At 45.6% G+C, this 19,693-nt stretch overlaps 1 protein-coding gene across 8 annotated transcripts in view; it reads right to left on the bottom strand.

The window, feature by feature from the left end:
• Nucleotides 1–3,371: 3,371 nt before the first annotated feature.
• The window catches only part of RASGRP2 (RAS guanyl releasing protein 2), a 49,650-nt gene continuing 33,328 nt past the window's right edge, over nt 3,372–19,693 (bottom strand). For all 8 annotated transcript variants that reach the window (XM_029612800.1, XM_029612795.1, XM_029612799.1 and 5 more), the window contains 5 exons: nt 19,480–19,595; nt 18,961–19,102; nt 15,069–15,105; nt 12,362–12,520; nt 3,372–4,822 (listed from right to left, as the gene is read on the bottom strand). In XM_029612800.1, coding sequence (XP_029468660.1) covers nt 4,773–4,822; nt 12,362–12,520; nt 15,069–15,105; nt 18,961–19,102; nt 19,480–19,595 — 504 coding nt within the window. In that variant the 3' untranslated portion in view covers nt 3,372–4,772. The remainder of the gene's footprint in view (nt 4,823–12,361; nt 12,521–15,068; nt 15,106–18,960; nt 19,103–19,479; nt 19,596–19,693) is intronic.

Genomic DNA, 19,693 nt, shown 5'->3' with positions numbered 1-19,693 from the left:
GGATTAAATGGATAATTTTCTCATTGGAAAAGGGTATACAGTAGAGTGCCTCAAGGGTCTGTACTAGGACCCGTGTTTTTCAATATATTTATAAATGATCTGGAAAGGAATATGACGAGTGAGGTAATCAAATTTGCAGATGATACAAAATTGTTCAGAGTAGTTAAATCACAAGCAGATTGTGATAAATTGCAGGAGGAACTTGTGAGACTGGAAAATTGGGCATCGAAATGGCAGATGAAATTTAATGTGGATAAGTGCAAGGTGATGCATATAGGGAAAAATAACCCATGCTATAGTTACACAATGTTAGGTTCCATATTAGGTGCTACAACCCAGGAAAGGATCTAGGTTTCATAGTGGATAGCACATTGAAATCATCGGTGCTGTGGCAGTCTAAAAAGCAAACAGAATGTTGGGAATTATTAGGAAAGGAATGATGAATAAAAAGAGGATGTCATAATGCCTCTGTATCGCTCCATGATGAGACCGCACCTTGAATACTGTGTACAATTCTGGTCGCCGCATCTCAAGAAAGATATAATTGCGATGGAGAAGGTACAGAGAAGGGCGATCAAAATGATAAGGGGAATGGAACAGCTCCCCTATGAGGAAAGACTAAAGAGGTTAGGACTTTTCAGCTTGGAGAAGAGACGACTGAGGTGGGATATGATAGAGGTGTTTAAAATCATGAGAGGTCTAGAACGGATAAATGTGAATCGGTTATTTACTCTTTCGGATAATAGAAGGACTAGGGGGCTTTCTATGAAGTTAGCATGGGGCACATTGAAAACTAAACGGAGAAAAATCTTTTTCACTCAGTGCACAATTAAACTCTGGAATTTTTTGCCATGGGATGTGGTTAGTGCAGTTAGTGTAGCTGGGTTTAAAAAAGATTTGGATAAGTTCTTGGAGGAGAAGTCCATTACCTGCTATTAATCAAGCTGATTTATAAAATAGCCACTGCTATTACTAGCAACAGTAACATGGAATAGACTTAGATTTTGGGTACTTGCCAGGTTCTTATGGCCTGGATTGGCCACTGTTGGAAACAGGATGCTGGGCTTGATGGACCCTTGGTCTGACCCAGTATGGCAATTTCGTATGTTCTTATGTTCTTATTCACCTTCTCCAATATTATGGACTTTGTTCCACAACCATAGCGGATTTTCATCAATGCCTATGCAGAAGTTGCATCTGAATCAGTCCATCTGAATCATTACCCATGAAAACCTTCTCCATTACGGGTACCTCCCCAACATCCTCTTCAGTAACCACTGAAGCAAAGAAATCATTTAATCTTTCTGCGATGGCCTTATCTTCTCTAAGTGCCCCTTTAACCCCTCGATCATCTAACGGTCCGACTGACTCCCTCACAGGCTTTCTGCTTCGGATATATTTTAAAAAGTTTTTACTGTGAGTTTTTGCCTCTACAGCCAACTTCTTTTCAAATTCTCTCTTAGCCTGTCTTGTCAATGTCTTACATTTAACTTGCCAATGTTTATGCTTTATCCTATTTTCTTCTGTTGGATCCTTCTTCCAATTTTTGAATGAAGATCTTTTGGCTAAAATAACTTCTTTCACCTCCCCTTTTAACCATGCCGGTAATCGTTTTGCCTTCTTTCCACCTTTCTTAATGTGTGGAATACATCTGGACTGTGCTTCTAGAATGGTATTTTTTAACAATGACCACACCTCTTGGACATTTTTTACTTTTGTAGCTGCTCCTTTCAGTTTTTTTCTAACAATTTTTCTCATTTTATCAAAGTTTCCCTTTTGAAAGGTTAGCACAAGAGCCTTGGATTTGCACACTGTTCCTCTTCCAGTCATTAAATCAAATTTGATCATATTATGATCACTATTGCCAAGCAGCCCCACCACTGTTGCCTCTCTCACCAAGTCCTGTGTTCCACTGAGAATTAGATCTAAAATTGTTCCCTCTCTAGTCGGTTCCTGAACCAATTGCTCCATAAAGCTATCATTTATTCCATCCAGGAACGTTATCTCTCTAGCGTGTCCCCATGATACATTTACCCAGTCAATATTGGGGTAATTGAAGTCTCCCATTATTACTGCACTACCAATTTGGTTAGCTTCCCTAATTTCTCTTAGCATTTCACTGTCAGTCTCACCATCTTGACCTGGTGGATGGTAGTATACCCCTATCACTATAGTCTTCCCTGACACACAAGGGATTTCTACCCATAAAGATTCAATTTTGTATTTAGTCTCATGCAGGATGTTTATCCTGTTTTACTCTATGCCATCCTGGACATAAAGCGCCATACCGCCTCCCGGGTGCTACTCTCTGTCATTGCGATATAATTTGTACCCCGGTATAGCACTGTCCCATTGGTTATCCTCTTTCCACCATGTCTCTGAGATGCCAATTAAGTCTATGTCATCATTCACTGTTATACATTCTAATTCTCCCATCTTACTTCTTAGACTTCTGGAATTAGCATACAAACATTTCAAAGTTTGTTTTTTGTTTGTATTTTCATTCTGCTTTTTAATTGATAGGGATATGTTAGAATTTTTTAGCTCAGGTGAGTTTTTATTTACAGGCACTTGGACTATTTTTCAAATTATTGGAACGTCACTGTCGGGATGCCCTAATTCTAATGCATCATTAGTATCCTTTGAAGATACCTCTCTCTGAACCACGCGCTGCTGAGCGACTGTCGGCTTTCCCCTTTGTTCTAGTTTAAAAGCTGCTCTATCTCCTTTTTAAAGGTTAGTGCCAGCAGTCTGGTTCCACCCTGGTTGAGGTGGAATAGTTTTTGGATGCAGTCAGATAGGGGCAGGGATACTCTCCCTGTCTTGCGAAACCTGTCCACCAGATTTCATAATGTATAGAGTCTGTATCTCTCTTATTACTTCAGTGGCTTTAGCATAATGGCATCAACAGAGCTGATCTTCGTTGGTTTGACTCTTTCTTACATCAGATCGTAAAATGTAAGATGGGATCATTTCTGTTCAGCGCTGTGACCCATCCTATGTGGAGTGCCACAAGAGTCAGTTTTACCCTGAGTGCTGTTGAATGCCTATAGATTGATTGATTAAGATCATTCTCAGCTACGATGTCATCAACTATTGTTTTATGTTTAATATTTAAAATGTGTAATACCCTTAGCAGTGTATTTCATAATATGCAGAATATTAATATTTTAAATAAATTTGCAGCTGACATCCAATTATTTGGGCACATGGATAATGATCAGGAGGTAGCTAGGCTAAATTCTTGTTCCTGGGAATTGCTAAGTAGCTTGATTGAACCTAAGTTTAAATAACTATGGGTGAGCAGGAGGGAGACGACCCTGAAATTCTTCCTATTCAGTTTGGCTACAGAACTTAAACCTAGAGATACAGTGAGTCCATAGTTTTTGAGTTTATTTAGATTCCAAATTGTCAGTCAAAGTTCTGACTTCTTCTTCTCTTGTTAGAGAAACATTTCTGTGCTTGCTATGGCTTAGGCCCTATTTGTTCATCATATCATTGTTGCCCTGGTTATAAATCAAAATGATTAGTGCAGTTTACACTGGGGCCTCCCACCTGATGTTCTGTGATGCCTCCTTATCCAGAACATGGCAGCATGAATACCGATGGGTGCCAAGATGGGAGATCGTACTGCACTAGTTATGGGGAAGCTCCACTGGCTGCTGATTCAATGGAGGACCAAGTTCAAATCCTGTCCATTCACTGAAAGGGCTTAACCAGGCTGGCCCTACTTACCGGTACCTATCAGATCTACTTATACCTTACTTTCCAAGCAGATGGTCATGTTCCATAATGCAGGCTCTGCTAGTGGCCCCTCCATTATCGCTGACCAAACTAAAAACTACTCGTCCCACTGCCTTTGTTTCTTCTGGCCCGACTCTGTGGAATTCATTCTTTCTTCACATTCATCTGGTTCCCCACTACCTTCCTTCTTTTAGAAAGAAATGAATGGCTGAGTTCTTTGAGCAAAAATGTATGGACCGTCCTCATGAGTTTTAGAAGAAGTCTTGTTGCATTCGGGTTGGTACAGGGGGTCTTAGATTTGAAGTTGAGAACTTTCAGCGATGACCATGAGATTAGGATGCTCTTATAGTCTGTATTAGTTTTGGCACTCTTCTAGCCTTTGTTATCCACTTTGTGGTCTAGTGATGAGGCAGAATACCAAGCTTTAATAAATAAGATCCACTCTTCAGCTGTCTGTGCTGTATTTGTGTCTAACATCTGGGGCTCTCTTCTGAGAGCATATCCTCTGACCCTGTCCCCCGATTCCTGCCACCTCACCTTCATGCATGCACTGTGCTCACCAATAGATCCAGCAAGATCCTGGATTGTTAGAGCCCCCAGAGGGGAGGCAGAAAGTAAGGAAGAGAATATTTATCTAATCACAAACTGCCAAGTGACAGAGAAATGAATTATTTATTCAGAAAGTGCTGTCCTCTCCTTTCTGGTATTGTGTGTGTGTGTGTGTGGGGGGGGGGGGGGGAGTATGTAGCACTATATCATAGTGCTACACACCTGCAAGAGGGTAGCAGTTCAAACCTTTCCTGACTTCAGTTCCTCTCCCCCATCTTGCATTGGCAAGGGCAGCTGAAAAGGGGACGTCACCATGCTGAGGCAGAAGCTGGCCTGGACCTGGTTACCCATCCATTGTGGGACCCCACAGGGCAGAGTTCCAAAGGCACAAGACAAGCATCTGCAATGGAAACTGCTACTTCTCCTGTAGCAGAGGTAGGGGAAAGGGGTCGGGGGGTGTCTGCAGCAGTGATCGCAGCTTAAAGGTGAACATCGTACACCCCGTCTTCTACCACCTGCAAGTCCTCATCTGCAATGGAAAAACAAAAGCACATGAGCAGAGTAATGAGACATCTCAGGATTGGGATCTGTTTATTGCCCCTGCCTGCCCTGCTCTCCACTCAAAGGTTACTGTATCCTTTTATTGCCCCATTTCCCCCTCCCCTGCACTCAGTGACAGATTTTAGGATTTTGGTTTTTTATTGCAAGAGGAAAAAGGGATCTCAAGTATCAGCATAGAAAGGAGGTCTCAGGGATCGACAGAGGTTGAAGAACGGGGAGAGTAAGAGAGGAGGTCCAGGAATGGGGTGAGGAGAAGATGAGAGGACTAGGGATGGGAGGAGAAGTGTGAGGAAAAAAAAAAGGACTGGGGATGGAGGGAAGAAAGGAGAAGAGAGAGAGAAAGGAATAAGGATGAGGTGAAAAAGTGAAAGGGGGAAGATTGGGGATTGGGGAAGAGGATGGAGAGGGAGGTAGATTCTTGGATTCTGGAAGGGGAAGAGGGAGTAGCAGAGGTAGGGGATAAGTACTGTCTCCCTCCCTCCATTTTCCTCTCTCTCCCACACAGACACATGCCCTCCAGCTGATCCCCTTTCATCCCCCAGCCTCCCTCCTCAACCCCAATGATCCCCTCCTCAGCCCCTCCTAGTTTCCCCAAAATTATCTCCCTTTGTTCTGTCTTCTCCAAGCTCATGCCCTTCTCACCTATCCCTGAATGTCAGGAGGGGAGGGATTAGATTTGGGTGCAGAGTAGCTCTTCTTTGCTCTGCTATGTCTGCTCCAGGCTCATCTCCTCCCCTTCTGTTTCCTGTACACAGCCTGGGAGAGGAGGGTCAGGGGCTGGATCAAGAAGCGGAGGGCTGTTCTCTGCTGAGTGAGATTTAGAACAGTTGCAAGGCAGCACATCTTCAGCCAGCCTGTGCCCCCAAGATTTTTGCCACCCTAGACACAGGCTAGTATGCCTATTATTAATCCAGGCCTACCTGCACTTCCTGTATCACTTTATTACCCCTGCTTCCCCTCCTCACCCCTGCGCTTCCTGTATCTCTATTACCCCTGCTTCCCCTTCTCACCCCTGCACGTCCTGTATCTCTCTTTATTACCCTCCTCACCCTTGCACTTCCTATATCTCTCTTTATTACCCCTGCTTCCCCTCCTCACCCCTGCACTTCCTGTATCTCTCTTTATTACCCCTGCTTCCCCTCCTCACCCCTGCGCTTCCTGTATCTCTATTACCCCTGCTTCCCCTCCTCACCCCTGCACTTCCTGTATCTCGCTTTATTACCCCTGCTTCCCCTCCTCACCCCTGCACTTCCTGTATCTCTCTTTATTACCCCTGCTTTCCCTTCTCACCCCTGCACTTCCTGTATCTCTTTATTACCCCTGCTTCCCCTCCTCACCCTTGCACTTCCTGTATCTCTTTATTACCCCTGCTTCCCTCCTCACCCTTGCACTTCCTTATCTCTTTATTACCCCTGCTTCCCCTCCTCACCCCTGCACTTCCTGTATCTTTTTATTACCCCTGCTTCCCCTCCTCACCCCTGCACTTGTCTGTATCTCTTTATTACCCCTACTTCCTCTCCTCACCCCTGCACTTCCTGTATCTCTCTTTATTACCCCTGCTTCCCCTCCTCACCCCTGCACTTCCTGTATCTCTCTTCATTACCCCTGCTTCCCCTTCTCACCCATGCACGTCCTGTATCTCTCTATTACCCCTGCTTCCCCTCCTCACCCCTGCGCTTCCTGTATCTCTCTTTATTACCCCTGCTTCCCCTCCTCACCCTTGCACTTCCTGTATCTCTCTATTACCCCTGCTTCCCCTCCTCACCCTTGCACTTCCTGTATCTCTCTTTATTACCCCTGCTTCCCCTCCTCACCCCTGCACTTCCTGTATCTCTCTTTATTACCCCTGCTTCCCCTCCTCACCCTTGCACTTCCTGTATCTCTCTTTATTACCCCTGCTTCCCCTCCTCACCCCTGCAGTTCCTGTATCTCGCTTTATTACCCCTGCTTCCCCTCCTCACCCTTGCACTTCCTGTATCTCTCTTTATTACCCCTGCTTCCCCTCCTCATCCCTGCAGTTCCTGTATCTCTCTTTATTACCCCTGCTTCCCCTCCCTCCCCCCTCCCCCCCGGCTACCCCCTTCGCCCCTGAATCTCTCTTTATTACCTCCTGCTTGCCCCTGCCTGTCTGCCTGCCCCTGTGAATACCGATGGTATTAATATTCTACAGTACAAAAGATAATTATTGGTGCCTGCACTGCTCAGAATGAGCACTAGATGGTGTAAAAGCGAGGATTTAATTTTTATGTTTGTTTCTCACTGGTTAATTACATTTCCCAGAAATGAACTGCTAGTCATTAAAGACGGGGGAAGGCTCAGATTCTGCCATCAGAAGAAGCCCTCATCCCATCCTCACCCCAGGGCTATATTCAAAAGAGGCCCAGACTCTCTGCTCACCAGAGGGAGGCTCCCCAAGGCCTATACCGTATTTGCCGGCGTATAGGACGCGGTGGTGTATAACACGCACCCCCTTTTTTCTACACATTTAAGGAAAAAATAATTTTCTATATTGGCTTCCCCATTGCCAGAGCAGGAGGATTAAAGCTGCTAAGTGTCGCAGAATACTAACAGCGTCCGGTGGGGGGGGGAAGTGACGCTGTGGCGTCGGGGAGTGAGGGCGCTCTGGAACTTAATCATTCTCCGGTGCTTCAGCAAGCCCCTTTTGCCCAGCACCTACCAATCAGGCGACGCGCCCTCCCTCTCCCCCCCGCACCGGACGCTGTTAATTTTGATTACCAGCGCATAGGTCGCACTCCATATTTTTCCCCTATTTTGCAGGGAAAAAATGCGTTCTATATGCCGGCAAATACGGTAATTAGAGGAGCCCCAGACTCTCTGCCCATCAGAGGGAGGCTGCCAAGGCCCACCATAGGGAGGTACCCCCCTCCCCCAGGCCTGTAATCAGAGGAGGCCCAGACTCTCTGCCCACCATAGGGAGGTACCCCCCTCCCCCAGGCCTGTAATCAGAGGAGGCCCAGACTCTCTGCCCACCATAGAGAGGTACCCCCCTCCCCCAGGCCTGTAATCAGAGGAGGCCCAGACTCTCTGCCCACCATAGGGAGGTACCCCCCTCCCCCAGGCCTGTAATCAGAGGAGGCCCAGACTCTCTGCCCACCATAGAGAGGTACCCCCCTCCCCCAGGCCTGTAATCAGAGGAGGCCCAGACTCTCTGCCCACCAGCCCCCATAGGAAGATTCCCCCCCTGAAGCCTATAACCAAAGGAGGCCCAGACTGTCTGCCCTTCAGAAGGAGATCCCTAGGCCTGAAACCAGAGATTCAAGAGGGAGGCCCCCAAGGCCTGAAATCAGAGAAGACAAAGACTCCGCCCATCACAGAGAGGCCCCCAAGGCCTGAAATCGTAGGTGGCCAAACTCTTTGCCATCAGAGGGAGGCATCCTTTCCCAGGTCTGTAACCAAACTCTGCCATCAGGGTCTGGCTCAGGAGGCAGAACATTTGTGAGGTAACAGCAGAAACGCAGTTCCAGCACAGGTATTCTTCTCCAGCCCCTTCACGCCAGGCAGCCAGCAAGGAAAGGTTGAGCCTGGAGCTTACAGAGAGGGGAACAGCCACTCTACTCCTTGATCCAGTCCCTTCCCCCTCTTGGTCCTCATCATCCCCACCTCTCCTTGCAGGGAACAGAAGGGGAAGGGGTGATATTGCAAAGGACAGACACAAAAAGAGCTTGAATTAATGTTGTCTTATTCATAGCAATCTGTACTGGATGATACACATTAGCAGCTACTCGTTCTGTACTAAACATCATTGAATTGCAGTCCATTCATTTTGCCTCGTCACTATCCCTGTATTTTCCATACTCGGTTTTTGTCATCAAGATATACTGCTTATGTACACTGTTGTACCATTGTCACAAGAAAGGTGTCTTCAGGTAATATCTATGTAGTTACTCTGTTCCATTGCATACGATTATTTGTACAATGATGTTTGAGATACAATTGTGTATACTATCTTATTTTATTGAAAATGACTAAAAATAATTAAAAAAAAAAAAAAAAAAAAAAGCTTGAATTAGCACAAGTTTGAAAGTTGTGAGCCGTAGTGCCGAATGTCGAGGCTTCAACTCTGGCCTTGATGCATGGCACTACGGCTCACAGCTTTCAAACTTGTGCTAATTCATCCCTTCTTTGTGTTCATTGCTGACGGCTTAATTGCTGGCAGAATGGTGTTCTGCTACCTTTTTCTGGGACCCAAGAAAGTGGAGCAAAGCCAGCAGTGTATATCACTTCCAGCTCCCCTGAGGAAACAGAACAGAGCCAGTGGTTGCATGGATTATTTATGTGGCCCTCCAGCTCTTGGAGGAAGCAGAGAAGAACAGAGATTGTTGTAGCTGCTTACCCTGAGACAAGGGCAGCCACGTGGCTTTGATTTTTGTGCAATTTTTCAGCACAATTTAGGAAGCTGAGGGACCACCGCCGAGGTAAAACAAAACAAAAAAAAAGACACAGGGTGAATGCCTGTGTGCCCCACTGCTTCTGTTACTCCCATGTGTGTTGTCTTCCTGCTTATTACGCCATCATCCCAGGCCCTGCCGCCTCTGCTGACAGATGAGTGTGAATGAGGGAATATGGGGGGAGCAAGTGAAGGGATCGGAGGCAGGAGAAGGAGAGTGAGTGATGGGATGTGGGAGGACAAAAAAGAGTGAATGAAGGAATCGGAGCAGCTGTGATATGTGCGGGGGGGGGGGGGGGGGGAAGGAGGAAAAAGTGAGCCAGGGGATCAAAGGTGCTGTGGGGTGTGAGTGAGGGGATCAGAGGGACTACGAGATGTGAGTGAAATGATCAGAGAGGGGGCAGTCTGTGAGTGAAGTGATCGGAGGGGGTTAAAAAGGGGAGGAGACAGGATTGAGTAGTAGGGGGAAGGGAGAGAGAAGAGAGTAAGTGAGGAGAGCCATGTGGCATTGTTCCCTTCCTTCAACTCCCAAGGAGGCAGAGAGCAGGCCATGCTTTTGAATTCCAGGCCACACACCTTGTCCTAAGCAGACAGTGCACACAAGTCCTTCTTGGAGGAGAAGTCCATTAACTGCTATTAATCTAGTTTACTTAGGTAATAGCCACTGCTATTAATTGCATCAGTAGCATGGGTTCTTCTTAGTGTTTGGGTAATTGCCAGGTTCTTGTGACCTGGTTTGGCCTCTGTTGGAAACAGGATGCCGGGCTTGATGGACCCTTGGTCTGACCCAGCATGGCAATTTCTTATGTTCTTATTTATTTATTTATTTATTTATTTATTTATTAATTAGTTTTTATATACCGGGGTTCCTGGAGAGGAGAGGAGAAGAGAGGAGAGAGGAGAGGAGAGGGAGGAGATAAATATTGAAAAGAGTGGGTGAGAGGGATGATCCTTGTGGTACCCCCATCTTGGATTCTATCGGTTGAGACTCTTTGTTGTTTATCTTGACCTTATAAATCCTGTTTTCAAGGAACGATTGGAACCATTTGAATGCTGATCCTGTGATGCTAATGTCCTTTAGACGCTGTAAGAGGCATGAGTGGTTCACGGTGTCAAACGCTGAGGAAAGATCCAGAAGTGCCAGGAGGCAAGGTTGACCTTTTTCCAGATTGAGGAGAATTGTGTCTGATAGAGAGGCTTATGATGAAAGGAAGCAGAGCCTTCCTGGGTTTCCCCTTTCTCTGTCCCACCTCACCAATTCTTTGTCCCACTCTTCCATCTTTCCCTTCCCTCCTCTGCCAAACCCATTTCCATCTCTTTATTCTTTTCTAATCCTTCTCTTTCCCCTTCCTACCCCCTTTACTCTCTCTACTTCTTCTCCTCCCCTCTCCTATCTTTTCCTAAGAACATAAGATTTGCCTTACTGGGTCAGACCAAAAGTCCATCAAGCCCAGTTTCCTGTCTCCAGCAGTGGCCAATCCAGGTCACAAGTACCTGGCAGGATCCCAAAAGCTCGACAGATTCCAGGCTGCTTATCCCAGAGATAAGCAATGGATTTCCCCAAGTCCACCTTAATAATGATTTATGGACTTTTCTTCCAGGAACCTGTCTAAACCTTTTTTAAAACCAGCTAGACTAATAGCTTTCACCACATCCTCCGGCAACAAATTCCAGAGTTTAATTATACGTTGAGTAAAAAAATATTTTTCCTATTTGTCTTAAATGTATCACCTAGTAACGTCATTTGTGTCCCTCTATTGTACTTTTTGAAAGAATAAACAGCCTATTCATGTTTTCCTGTTCTGCTCCACTCATTATTTTATAGACCTCTATCATATTTTATTATTTATTTATTTAAAATTTTTATATACCGGCATTCATGTTGCAAACACATCATGCCGGTTTACATATAACAGGGGTGTACAGTAAACAATTCAATAACCTATTTGTGTAGAAGGAAGCAGTTACAAATAACAAGGTAATAGAACTGGGAGGAGAGAAGAAAAGAAAGAGAATAACATTAGGTATAGGTATTTACATTAGTAAATACCTATCCAAGCTGAAAAGCCCTAACAGATTTAGCCTTTCCTCACAGGGGACTCATTCCACCCCCTATGTCCTCCTGATCCTCCCTTTTCCTATCCTGTCCTCTTTCCTCCAATCCTGCCTTTTCCCCTTTCCCTTTCTCTCGCTTGCCTCTGCTCACCTCTCTCCTACACCCTTTACCCCCTCCTGCACTCGCTCTGTCTTCCTTTCCCCCTTTCCATTCCTCTCCTCTCCTTCGTCTCACCCCTCCCTGCTGCGTCCTTACACAAACAGGAAGGCCTGCTCTATCTGCTACAACTGGATACAGCTCTAGGGCTTGGGGCAGGAAGCAAGATTAGTGAGTAGGGGGGAGCGGGCGGAAGAGATGGGGGAGGTCAAGCTTTTTCTGTCTGTACTACACAAACAAAAGGAAAGAGGGCATGGGGGGGGGGGGGTGGAATCAGAAGGCTTTGAAAATTCATTCCTGATGATGCAGAGAAGAGATGGGCATCCCTGACCACTCCAGGAAAAGAGGCGGCAGAGAAGGGAAAGCCTAAAATCAAAAGTACAGCTAAGGAAGATGTCAGGGGCGGGGAGCAGGGGATAGCTGTTTGATAGCGCTGCATATGTCAAGTAGCGCTATAGAAATGTTAAGTAGTAGAGACCTTGTTAAATCTTATCCCAGGACAAAATGAGTAATAAAAGGAGGTGGGAGAGGAGAGGCCCTCTGCACAGAAGTAAGGGTTGCCAGTTGGATCCATCCCTCATTCTATCCTGGGACTTGTAATACCACTTTTGGGTTTGTTTTTTTTTTGCAATATGGGAAATCAGAACTACAAGTTCATGCATGCAATAAGGCAAAGCCAGCTCTGGATCAACCTATCCCTGCTGACTCTATGAACATCACTAACCATTCACCATCTAGTCTTAGTCTTATTTTTCAATCTCATGTTCCAAAAGAACTTAGCCCTACTCATCCATTCTCCCCCAATAAGGGCCTCAGTGTCATCTTAGAGTGAAGTCTGCTCGCCGAGACTGCTACCCCCCTCTCCTTGCCGCTACATCATAGGGTACCTTTGTGCTGCAGCGATTTCTGGGTCGGGCCGGGCAGCGAGAAGCTGAAGGAGCGCGCCTGGCGAGAGGAAGGGCTGTCCGTGCTGACGCTCTGGGTACGCTTCCGGCACTCCACAGAGAGGAGGTCTTTGCACTGCTTGTGACAGGTCACCCCACAGGCTGCAATGAGAGAGACTGCGAAGGTAGCACCATCGTGGAGTTGGAAGGGTGGGGGAGAAATCTTCTGTTACCCATCAATCCTTTCCCTCCTCCCACCCTGACCACGCCGGTTCTGGCACTGATCCAAAAGCCGAACGCAGACCCAGCCAGGACAGCAACAAGACCAGCCCGGAAAAGAGGCAACTGAAGACTGGGGACAAGAGTGACCTGATGGAAGCATATAAAATAGGAAGGTACCACAGAAAGTGAATGGGGAGGGGGCTGTTATTCATTTCATTTAATATTTATATTCCACACATTCCAAACTTAAAAAGCAGATCAAGGCAGTTTACAACAAATGAAAACATACAAACATTTCACCATTAAAAACATTAAAAAAAACCCATGTGAGGAATCTAACAGAGAAAGATTAGAGGATACTTTTTTGTCTCTTTTCCTTTCTATATTTGAATATGCAAAATTTTAAGTTAAAATATGTCAGGTATGACAATTTATGGATTAGTTATTCCTTATAAAAATTGTATATCGAATGTGATTTCAGAAAGTGTAAATGTAAGTTGGAAGTTAATATTTTTTGATTGTGTATCTAATATTTGAAAATTGAAAATAAAGATTTAAAAAAATAAAAAACCCATATCCCTAACCTCCCTGAAAAACATTTACAATTCCTCCCCTACCCCTAAACAAACATTGCTGACATACCTGTGCCTCAAGCCATCTTCATACAGCCTCTTAACATCTACTACGTTCCTCCTTTCCCAACCAGCACCTAGAAACTGCTTCCTGCCTAAAAAGCCATGTTTCTACCTTTTTCCCTAAATAACCCCATAGTCTTCCTCCAACCTAACCTCCCTCAGTGCAGAATTTCAGAGTTCTGCCCCCATCGCTGAAAACATTCTCTTGCAACTTTTCACCTTAACAGCCTTTTCTCCAGTTTGGAATTTGCAAAAGGTTATCATTTTCAGACCTGAGCCTTCAAGATGCTACATAAGGTTTCAACATTTGATGCAAATATCCCACCCCTTTTTCCCCTTACTGCCTTAAAAACCAGCAGCATCGCTTTACATTTCAACCACATTCTCACTGGCAGCCAATGTAACCTACATAACAAAGGAGCTGCACTCGTCCTCCTGGAGCAACCAGAAACCAATCGTGCTGCCATGTTCTGCACCACTTGCAATGACGGAGAGACCTAGCAGGTAGACCCACTAGCACTGCATTACAAGAATCCAATACAGGTGTCAACGGCAGGGGAGGAAGTCTGATACTTCACTTTCAGTGCATATCCAGCATAGCTCTCTGCTTCAACGGCAGAGGGAATGAAGAAAAGTGGATCTATATACAGACAACAACCAACAAGGACTGAATTACATAGTCTGGGTAAACAAATAAGCATGGGTGTAGCTTGCTTATTGCGGCGGTTACTACCCCTAACTAATTAAGCTAGATATTTCACTTAGATGCAGCTCCAACACTGCTCTCTACATTAATGGTGGGGGTGGAAGGGAAATAGAACCAAAAGGTTACTAAGAGCCAAGAGTAACAGATAAGTATGAGAAAAAAAAAAAACTGCGAAGCTTGCTGGGCAGACTGGATGGGCCATTTGGTCTTCTTCTGCCGTCATTTCATTTCTATATATAAGTAAGCCTGAAAAACCTTACAAAAGTTGAGTCTACTCAACAGAGCCCATAAGTTGCATAATTGGCGCAGCTTAAGGCATGCTCTCCATACCACTCCTGCAATATGTGCCTTCAGAATGAAATCAGAATCTAACAAGATTCCTAAGTCCCTAACTCTTGCCACTGTTCCAATTTCATTCTTATCAAATTTGAACATTACTGAGTCACAAGTGGCTTCTCTCACGTTAACTAACAGCGCCTCAGTTTTGGATGCATTCAACAACAACCCATTATCTAATAACCAATGTGAAATTTTTTGCAACCCTTCATTAACCTCCTATACTACCATAGACTGATCTTCCCCCCAAAGGGACCACCAGTTGAATACCATCTGCATACAAAGATCCTTTCAATCCCAAAGAACAAATCAAAGCCTCCAATGGCCTTAAAAAAAAACAAACAAATTAAACAACAGGGGAGTCAAAGCTGATCCCTGTGGTACTCCATGTTTCATTCCAACAACCTCAGAAAGATTATAAGGTACCATGACAGCCGAAATCCTATCACTCAAACATTCTCTAAGTCTCATGGAAGATGGATTGATGGTAGACTGTTTAACAGAACAGCCTAGGGCATCACCCCTGTTCAGGGCACCCCCAAATCATACTGGCAGGAAACTGGAAGAGTATGACTGGCTAAATTTCTGAGCCCGGTGGCTCGCCACTGTCTGGACATGGGCTGCTTGAGCGAGATGGACCTTGGGTCCAACCTGGTTGGGCAGGCCTTGCGTTTGGACTCCATGACTGGGATCAAGCAAAGAGGAGTGAAGTATATATGGCCAGACCCTTCCCGGGAAGTGCTGGACTGTGCAGGGTTAGAATCAGAGCCAAATTTCATGGTGTGCATTAAAGAAGAGGGAAGTGACTTACCACGGCATTTGAGTCCTTTCTTGTAGATTCCAAGGATCTGTTGGAAAGAAAAATGGATGTCAAGCCTGAGAAAGAGATAAAAAAGAGGAAGAAACAGAGGACAGAAGAGGTGTAGAAATGGAGAGGGGAAAGGAGTAGAGAAAGAGGAAAAAGAAACATAAAAAGAGGGGAGGGAGAAAGCATGGGGAGAGAGAGGTACAAAGGGAGAGAGGAACACAAAGAAAGAGAAGGAAGGTGGGGATGGAAGATGAGTAAAAGAGGTGAGAGGGGCAGAAGGGGAGCACATGAGAGAGGGTGGGAGGAGAGAGGGCACAGTATCTGTGAGTGTTCAGATTCTGAGCTATGCGGGGGCTTGAGGGGTAAGTGCTGGGGTTCAGACCTGAGTGGATAGTTAAGGGTTAGGCTTTTCAGGTGTGCAAACTGAAGGGTTAGGATTCTTTCTCCTGCTCCTGTGAAACAATTTTATATCTGGGGCACCCTGGGAATCAGCATGCCTGTTGTGATTCCCTGTTCTGCCCCTAGGCCCTGTGTCTTCCCTAGTGAGAACTCGCCCTGCAAACTCTTACGTTAACATGCAGGTGACATTCAAACTTCTGCAGCATCCTGTGTGTATAGGGAAGGACTCGCCTTTGGGTTTACCAGGACTGAAGAGGTTAAACCTTGTGCTATAATTTGAACTATTGCTTCAGTTTCCTCGGGGGGAACATGGCATAGTAATGTCCTGTGAGTGTGTTAATGTAGTTCCCTGTTATTAGTTAGGGAAACCAATGCTCTGGGTTATGATTGGTTCTACACAACCGGCTCCAGGAACAGCTGGATAACAATTTGTCAGAAATCTTTAGTCTGGCCTGGGAAGTGCAGTAGCCCGATACTGAAGACCCTATGGTCAGCCATCAATTGTGCTTCCCCCAGGCTTTGGCTAATTACAATAAAACTCAGAGATCGGTGTAATAAGCTGTGCTCAGCAGAGTGCACAGTTTTACACCACAGTTCTGCACCGACTTTGCGCCCAAGGAGCTTTTAAGAAAAATGTGTGCATTAAACTGTGCACATTGGTTTGCACCCTCACATGTAAATCCAATACTGGTGAAAGCATTAGGTATTATGCCTCGACACAGAGAGGTATGGAGCCTCTGCTAAGCGCTCCCACTCTTGCCCCCTTGGCCAACATGAAGCTCTTCTTCCCAGCAGAAGCCGTCTGCCTCTTCACCGCTGGGACAAACATCGGACTCCTTAAACAGCCCTGTAACCCTCACTCTGCTTCTGGAACTATTACAGCCCTTCCTGCATGACTTAGCCATTTGGCACTTTTCTAGCCCCATTTATGGGCAAGGGCCACCTGGACATCCAGGGACTCCCAAGGGCATCTAAGGGGCATTGCTCGGCCAAAGGTGCCTCCAACATCATATTAAAAAAATTATATTTATTTTCTGTTCCTCAGTCAGTTTAGTACAGTACTGCCTATATCTAGTAACTCTCTGGAAATAAGTAGCAATAGTAGAGAATGGAGGAGAGAGAGAAGAGCACAGGGCATAGGATTAGGGAGTGAGACTGAAGGGCACAGGGGTGGAGGAAGGAGAGAGAAATAGAAGGGGCAGAGGGGAGCGAAGAGAAACAGTGGTGAAACAAGGAACGGAGGGATGGGAAAGAGGAGGCAGGTTCCGGGGCAAATATATGCAAATTTATGCAAATGCAGGGAGGGGAGGGGTCAGGATGGCAGGGAAGGGACTTAACCTCCACCCTCCCACCACAACCCCGATCCTCAAGTGTCCAGGTGCCTGGTCCTGATCTGTGGAAATGTTGGCAACCCTTAGTGCATGGGGCTGGTAAGGATCTGTGCTAGGGGCCTTGCACTCCAAATGTATATGCACAAAGGTGCTTTGTGCACATATCTCTTCCCTTCCTCTAGCTTTCTTTTAAACTACTTTTAAAAACACCCACATAAATCTCATCAGGTTGGACAAAAGGATAGATATGATGAACATTACATTTTACTACAGGTTGATGATTTCTTTGTATGTAAGATGTGGCTGGATGTCTTCTGGCACAGCTTTAGAAAACTCACTGTCGAGGGACCAGGAAGACGAGTGCCAGAGGGAGAATGACAAACTGCAGCTGCTGCTGAAGTCAGTCAAGGAACATGGCCCATGAGGTAGTGAGCACAGGGAAAGGAGATAGGGAGTGCAACTAAATCCTGAGCCAGAGGAGAGGGAAGACTCCTCTATTGATATGGATTACACAGGCTTTCAGGAAACAGCAACACTGGGAGTCCAGATGGGATACACTGGATCAAGGTTTCCATTCCCACCAGGGATCTTGCTCCATTGACAAGATCAGAAGCAAGGATTGCCAGAATTCATTCATAACTGAGCATCCCTTGTATTTCTTAAAATACTGTACTTGATTTAAACTTTGCCTCTCTTTTCTGTACCATAGATCACTAGATCACCGGTGCTTATTTGTGTACATAAACTCCTCTCCTCTCCCCTCTAAGTTAAAATGGGTTCTCAGCCTATGCAAAAGGCTGAGTATACATTTTATCTTGGGTTTGCATGGGTTTTTTTTAACTCCTGATATATTAGCATACTGCATCAGGAGCAAATTTTTTTTTTTATTGAATAGGTTAAAAATCTGTGTTCTGAATTTCAGTGCAGGTTTACTGTGCACTTGTTACATCGGTAATGTTATAATTCCTTTCCCTACTTGTTATTTGCAGATTACATCTTTTTCAATTCACCATACCATCATTTTTTCTAATAAATTCTTTAGTTTGTTAGCCTTGGGTCTATGACTGATCAGTGATCAACAAAAGGGTCTCTGAGTGATCTTAGTATTTTTGTCTTTAGTCTATAGAGGTTATTTATAGGAACTGTGTGACTCCTGGGTTTTGTGAGTTGCAGTGTGTCCCTAGAAACCACACAGGAATAGCTTATGGGTCAGGGCACTTATCCAAATCAAGCAGGTATCCACTTGGCAGGTGGGAGATTGTCAGTCTAGAAGAATGCAGGCAGGGTCTGAACAGTATTCAGTGGGATCAAAGGATGCAGCCTGATTGAGTGTTAAAGGTAGCGCTAACATATTACATTTTTAAGGTGGACTTGGGGAAATCCACTGCTTAACCCTGAGATAAGCAGCATGGAGTCTATCAACCTTTTGGGATCCTGCCATGTACTTGTGACCTGGATTGGCCACTCTTGGAAACAGGATACTGGGCTTGATGGACCTTTGGTCTGACCCAGGATGGCAAATTTAATTTTCATATGACAATATGCCAATTTACTCACAAAGCCACTGCAGTGACATTCCTCGGCCAGGGGCCACAGATTGCAGTGCCTTCTGGTATGTGCATCATGAGGCTGGCCACTAAGTGTTGCCATTGAGTGATAACAGAGATGCCCTCCCCCCATGCCCACGCCCAGGGGCTGTGAGCACTGCTTATGCAGCAACCTTGATTGGCCCGGGGAACAGAGTCCTGACCTGGAAATTAAAACAAGGTCCTCTTCAGTGCAGTGCAGCACTTGCCACCAGGCCAATCCAAGGATTAGGATTTTGATTTGGTGTGGAAAGTGAAGAGTCAAAAGGTTAAAGGGTATAGGTGGAGATTAGAATGGAAAATAAGATTAGGGGTTAAAATTAGGAGTTACAGGGTGCAGTGGCGTGTTCAGGCCTGGATGTTGGCACCCTAGACCTTTGCCTGTGCCTAATTTTTAAGGTGCCAAATATCCACGCTAAAGAGGCGCCTGCTCTGCTTGCTTTAGGGCCATGTGCCGACATCCATGGCACTTTGCCTATGGGTGCCAAACTTAAATCCAGCACTGGGAGTGTTAAGGGGTTAAGGATGATGATAAATCCTAGGTATCCCCCTCGTCTCCCCTCCCCATGTAGCACTTACAAAGTTCTTGCAGTGTTCACAGGAGGTGGGACGCAGGTACGTGGTCTCATGGAAGTTGTGAATAAAACCCATCTTGCAGTTGAGCACAGAGCTAGCTTTCATGAAGTATGATGTCATTTCTTCTTTGCTAATCCATCCATCCCTGTGAGGAAATAAAACCAGAAGCATTTTCACAGCCAAAGCAGTTGCTTCTGTGTACTGTGGAGGGGAAGGGGAGGGTTGATTGGAAGATGATGTCTATCACCGCACAGAAAGCTCTCTCACTCTCCTGACTGTAACTGTCTCTTTCCCTAGAGAACCCACCTGAAAGACCACCTTCTCCTAAGGCAAGAGTGGAAATAACTGTCCATGTTTAAGCAGTGTCAGGGTTTCTCCTTGCACACACACACATGGATTCTGCTCCACCACATGATCCCAGCCCTGCCTCAAGAGCACAGGGTCCTAGGCGGGGACTCAGAGCAGAATCAGTAAAAAGTGAATCCCATTTTTGGCCTTGGCGAGGGCTCCCACGGTACTCACTGGTTCTCATCGAGATCCCCAAAGCTGCAAAGATAGGGGAAGTTGTTGCGGATGCTCTTGAACTCCTCTTGGGAAATGTGCCCGTCACCATCCACGTCAAAATTCCGAAACACAGACTGTGCGGAGCAAAAAGGGAAGGGGACAAAGAGTAGGAGATGAGCTTCTAGGGGTCAAATGACAAGCAACTAAATGATTTGTAAGTGAAGGCTTCAAA

Source organism: Rhinatrema bivittatum, chromosome 8 (genome assembly GCF_901001135.1).
Source record: "Rhinatrema bivittatum chromosome 8, aRhiBiv1.1, whole genome shotgun sequence".
NCBI lineage: Eukaryota > Metazoa > Chordata > Amphibia > Gymnophiona > Rhinatrematidae > Rhinatrema > Rhinatrema bivittatum.
Note: the sequence above shows the minus strand (reverse complement) of the source record. Positions and strands in the feature narration are given on the sequence as shown.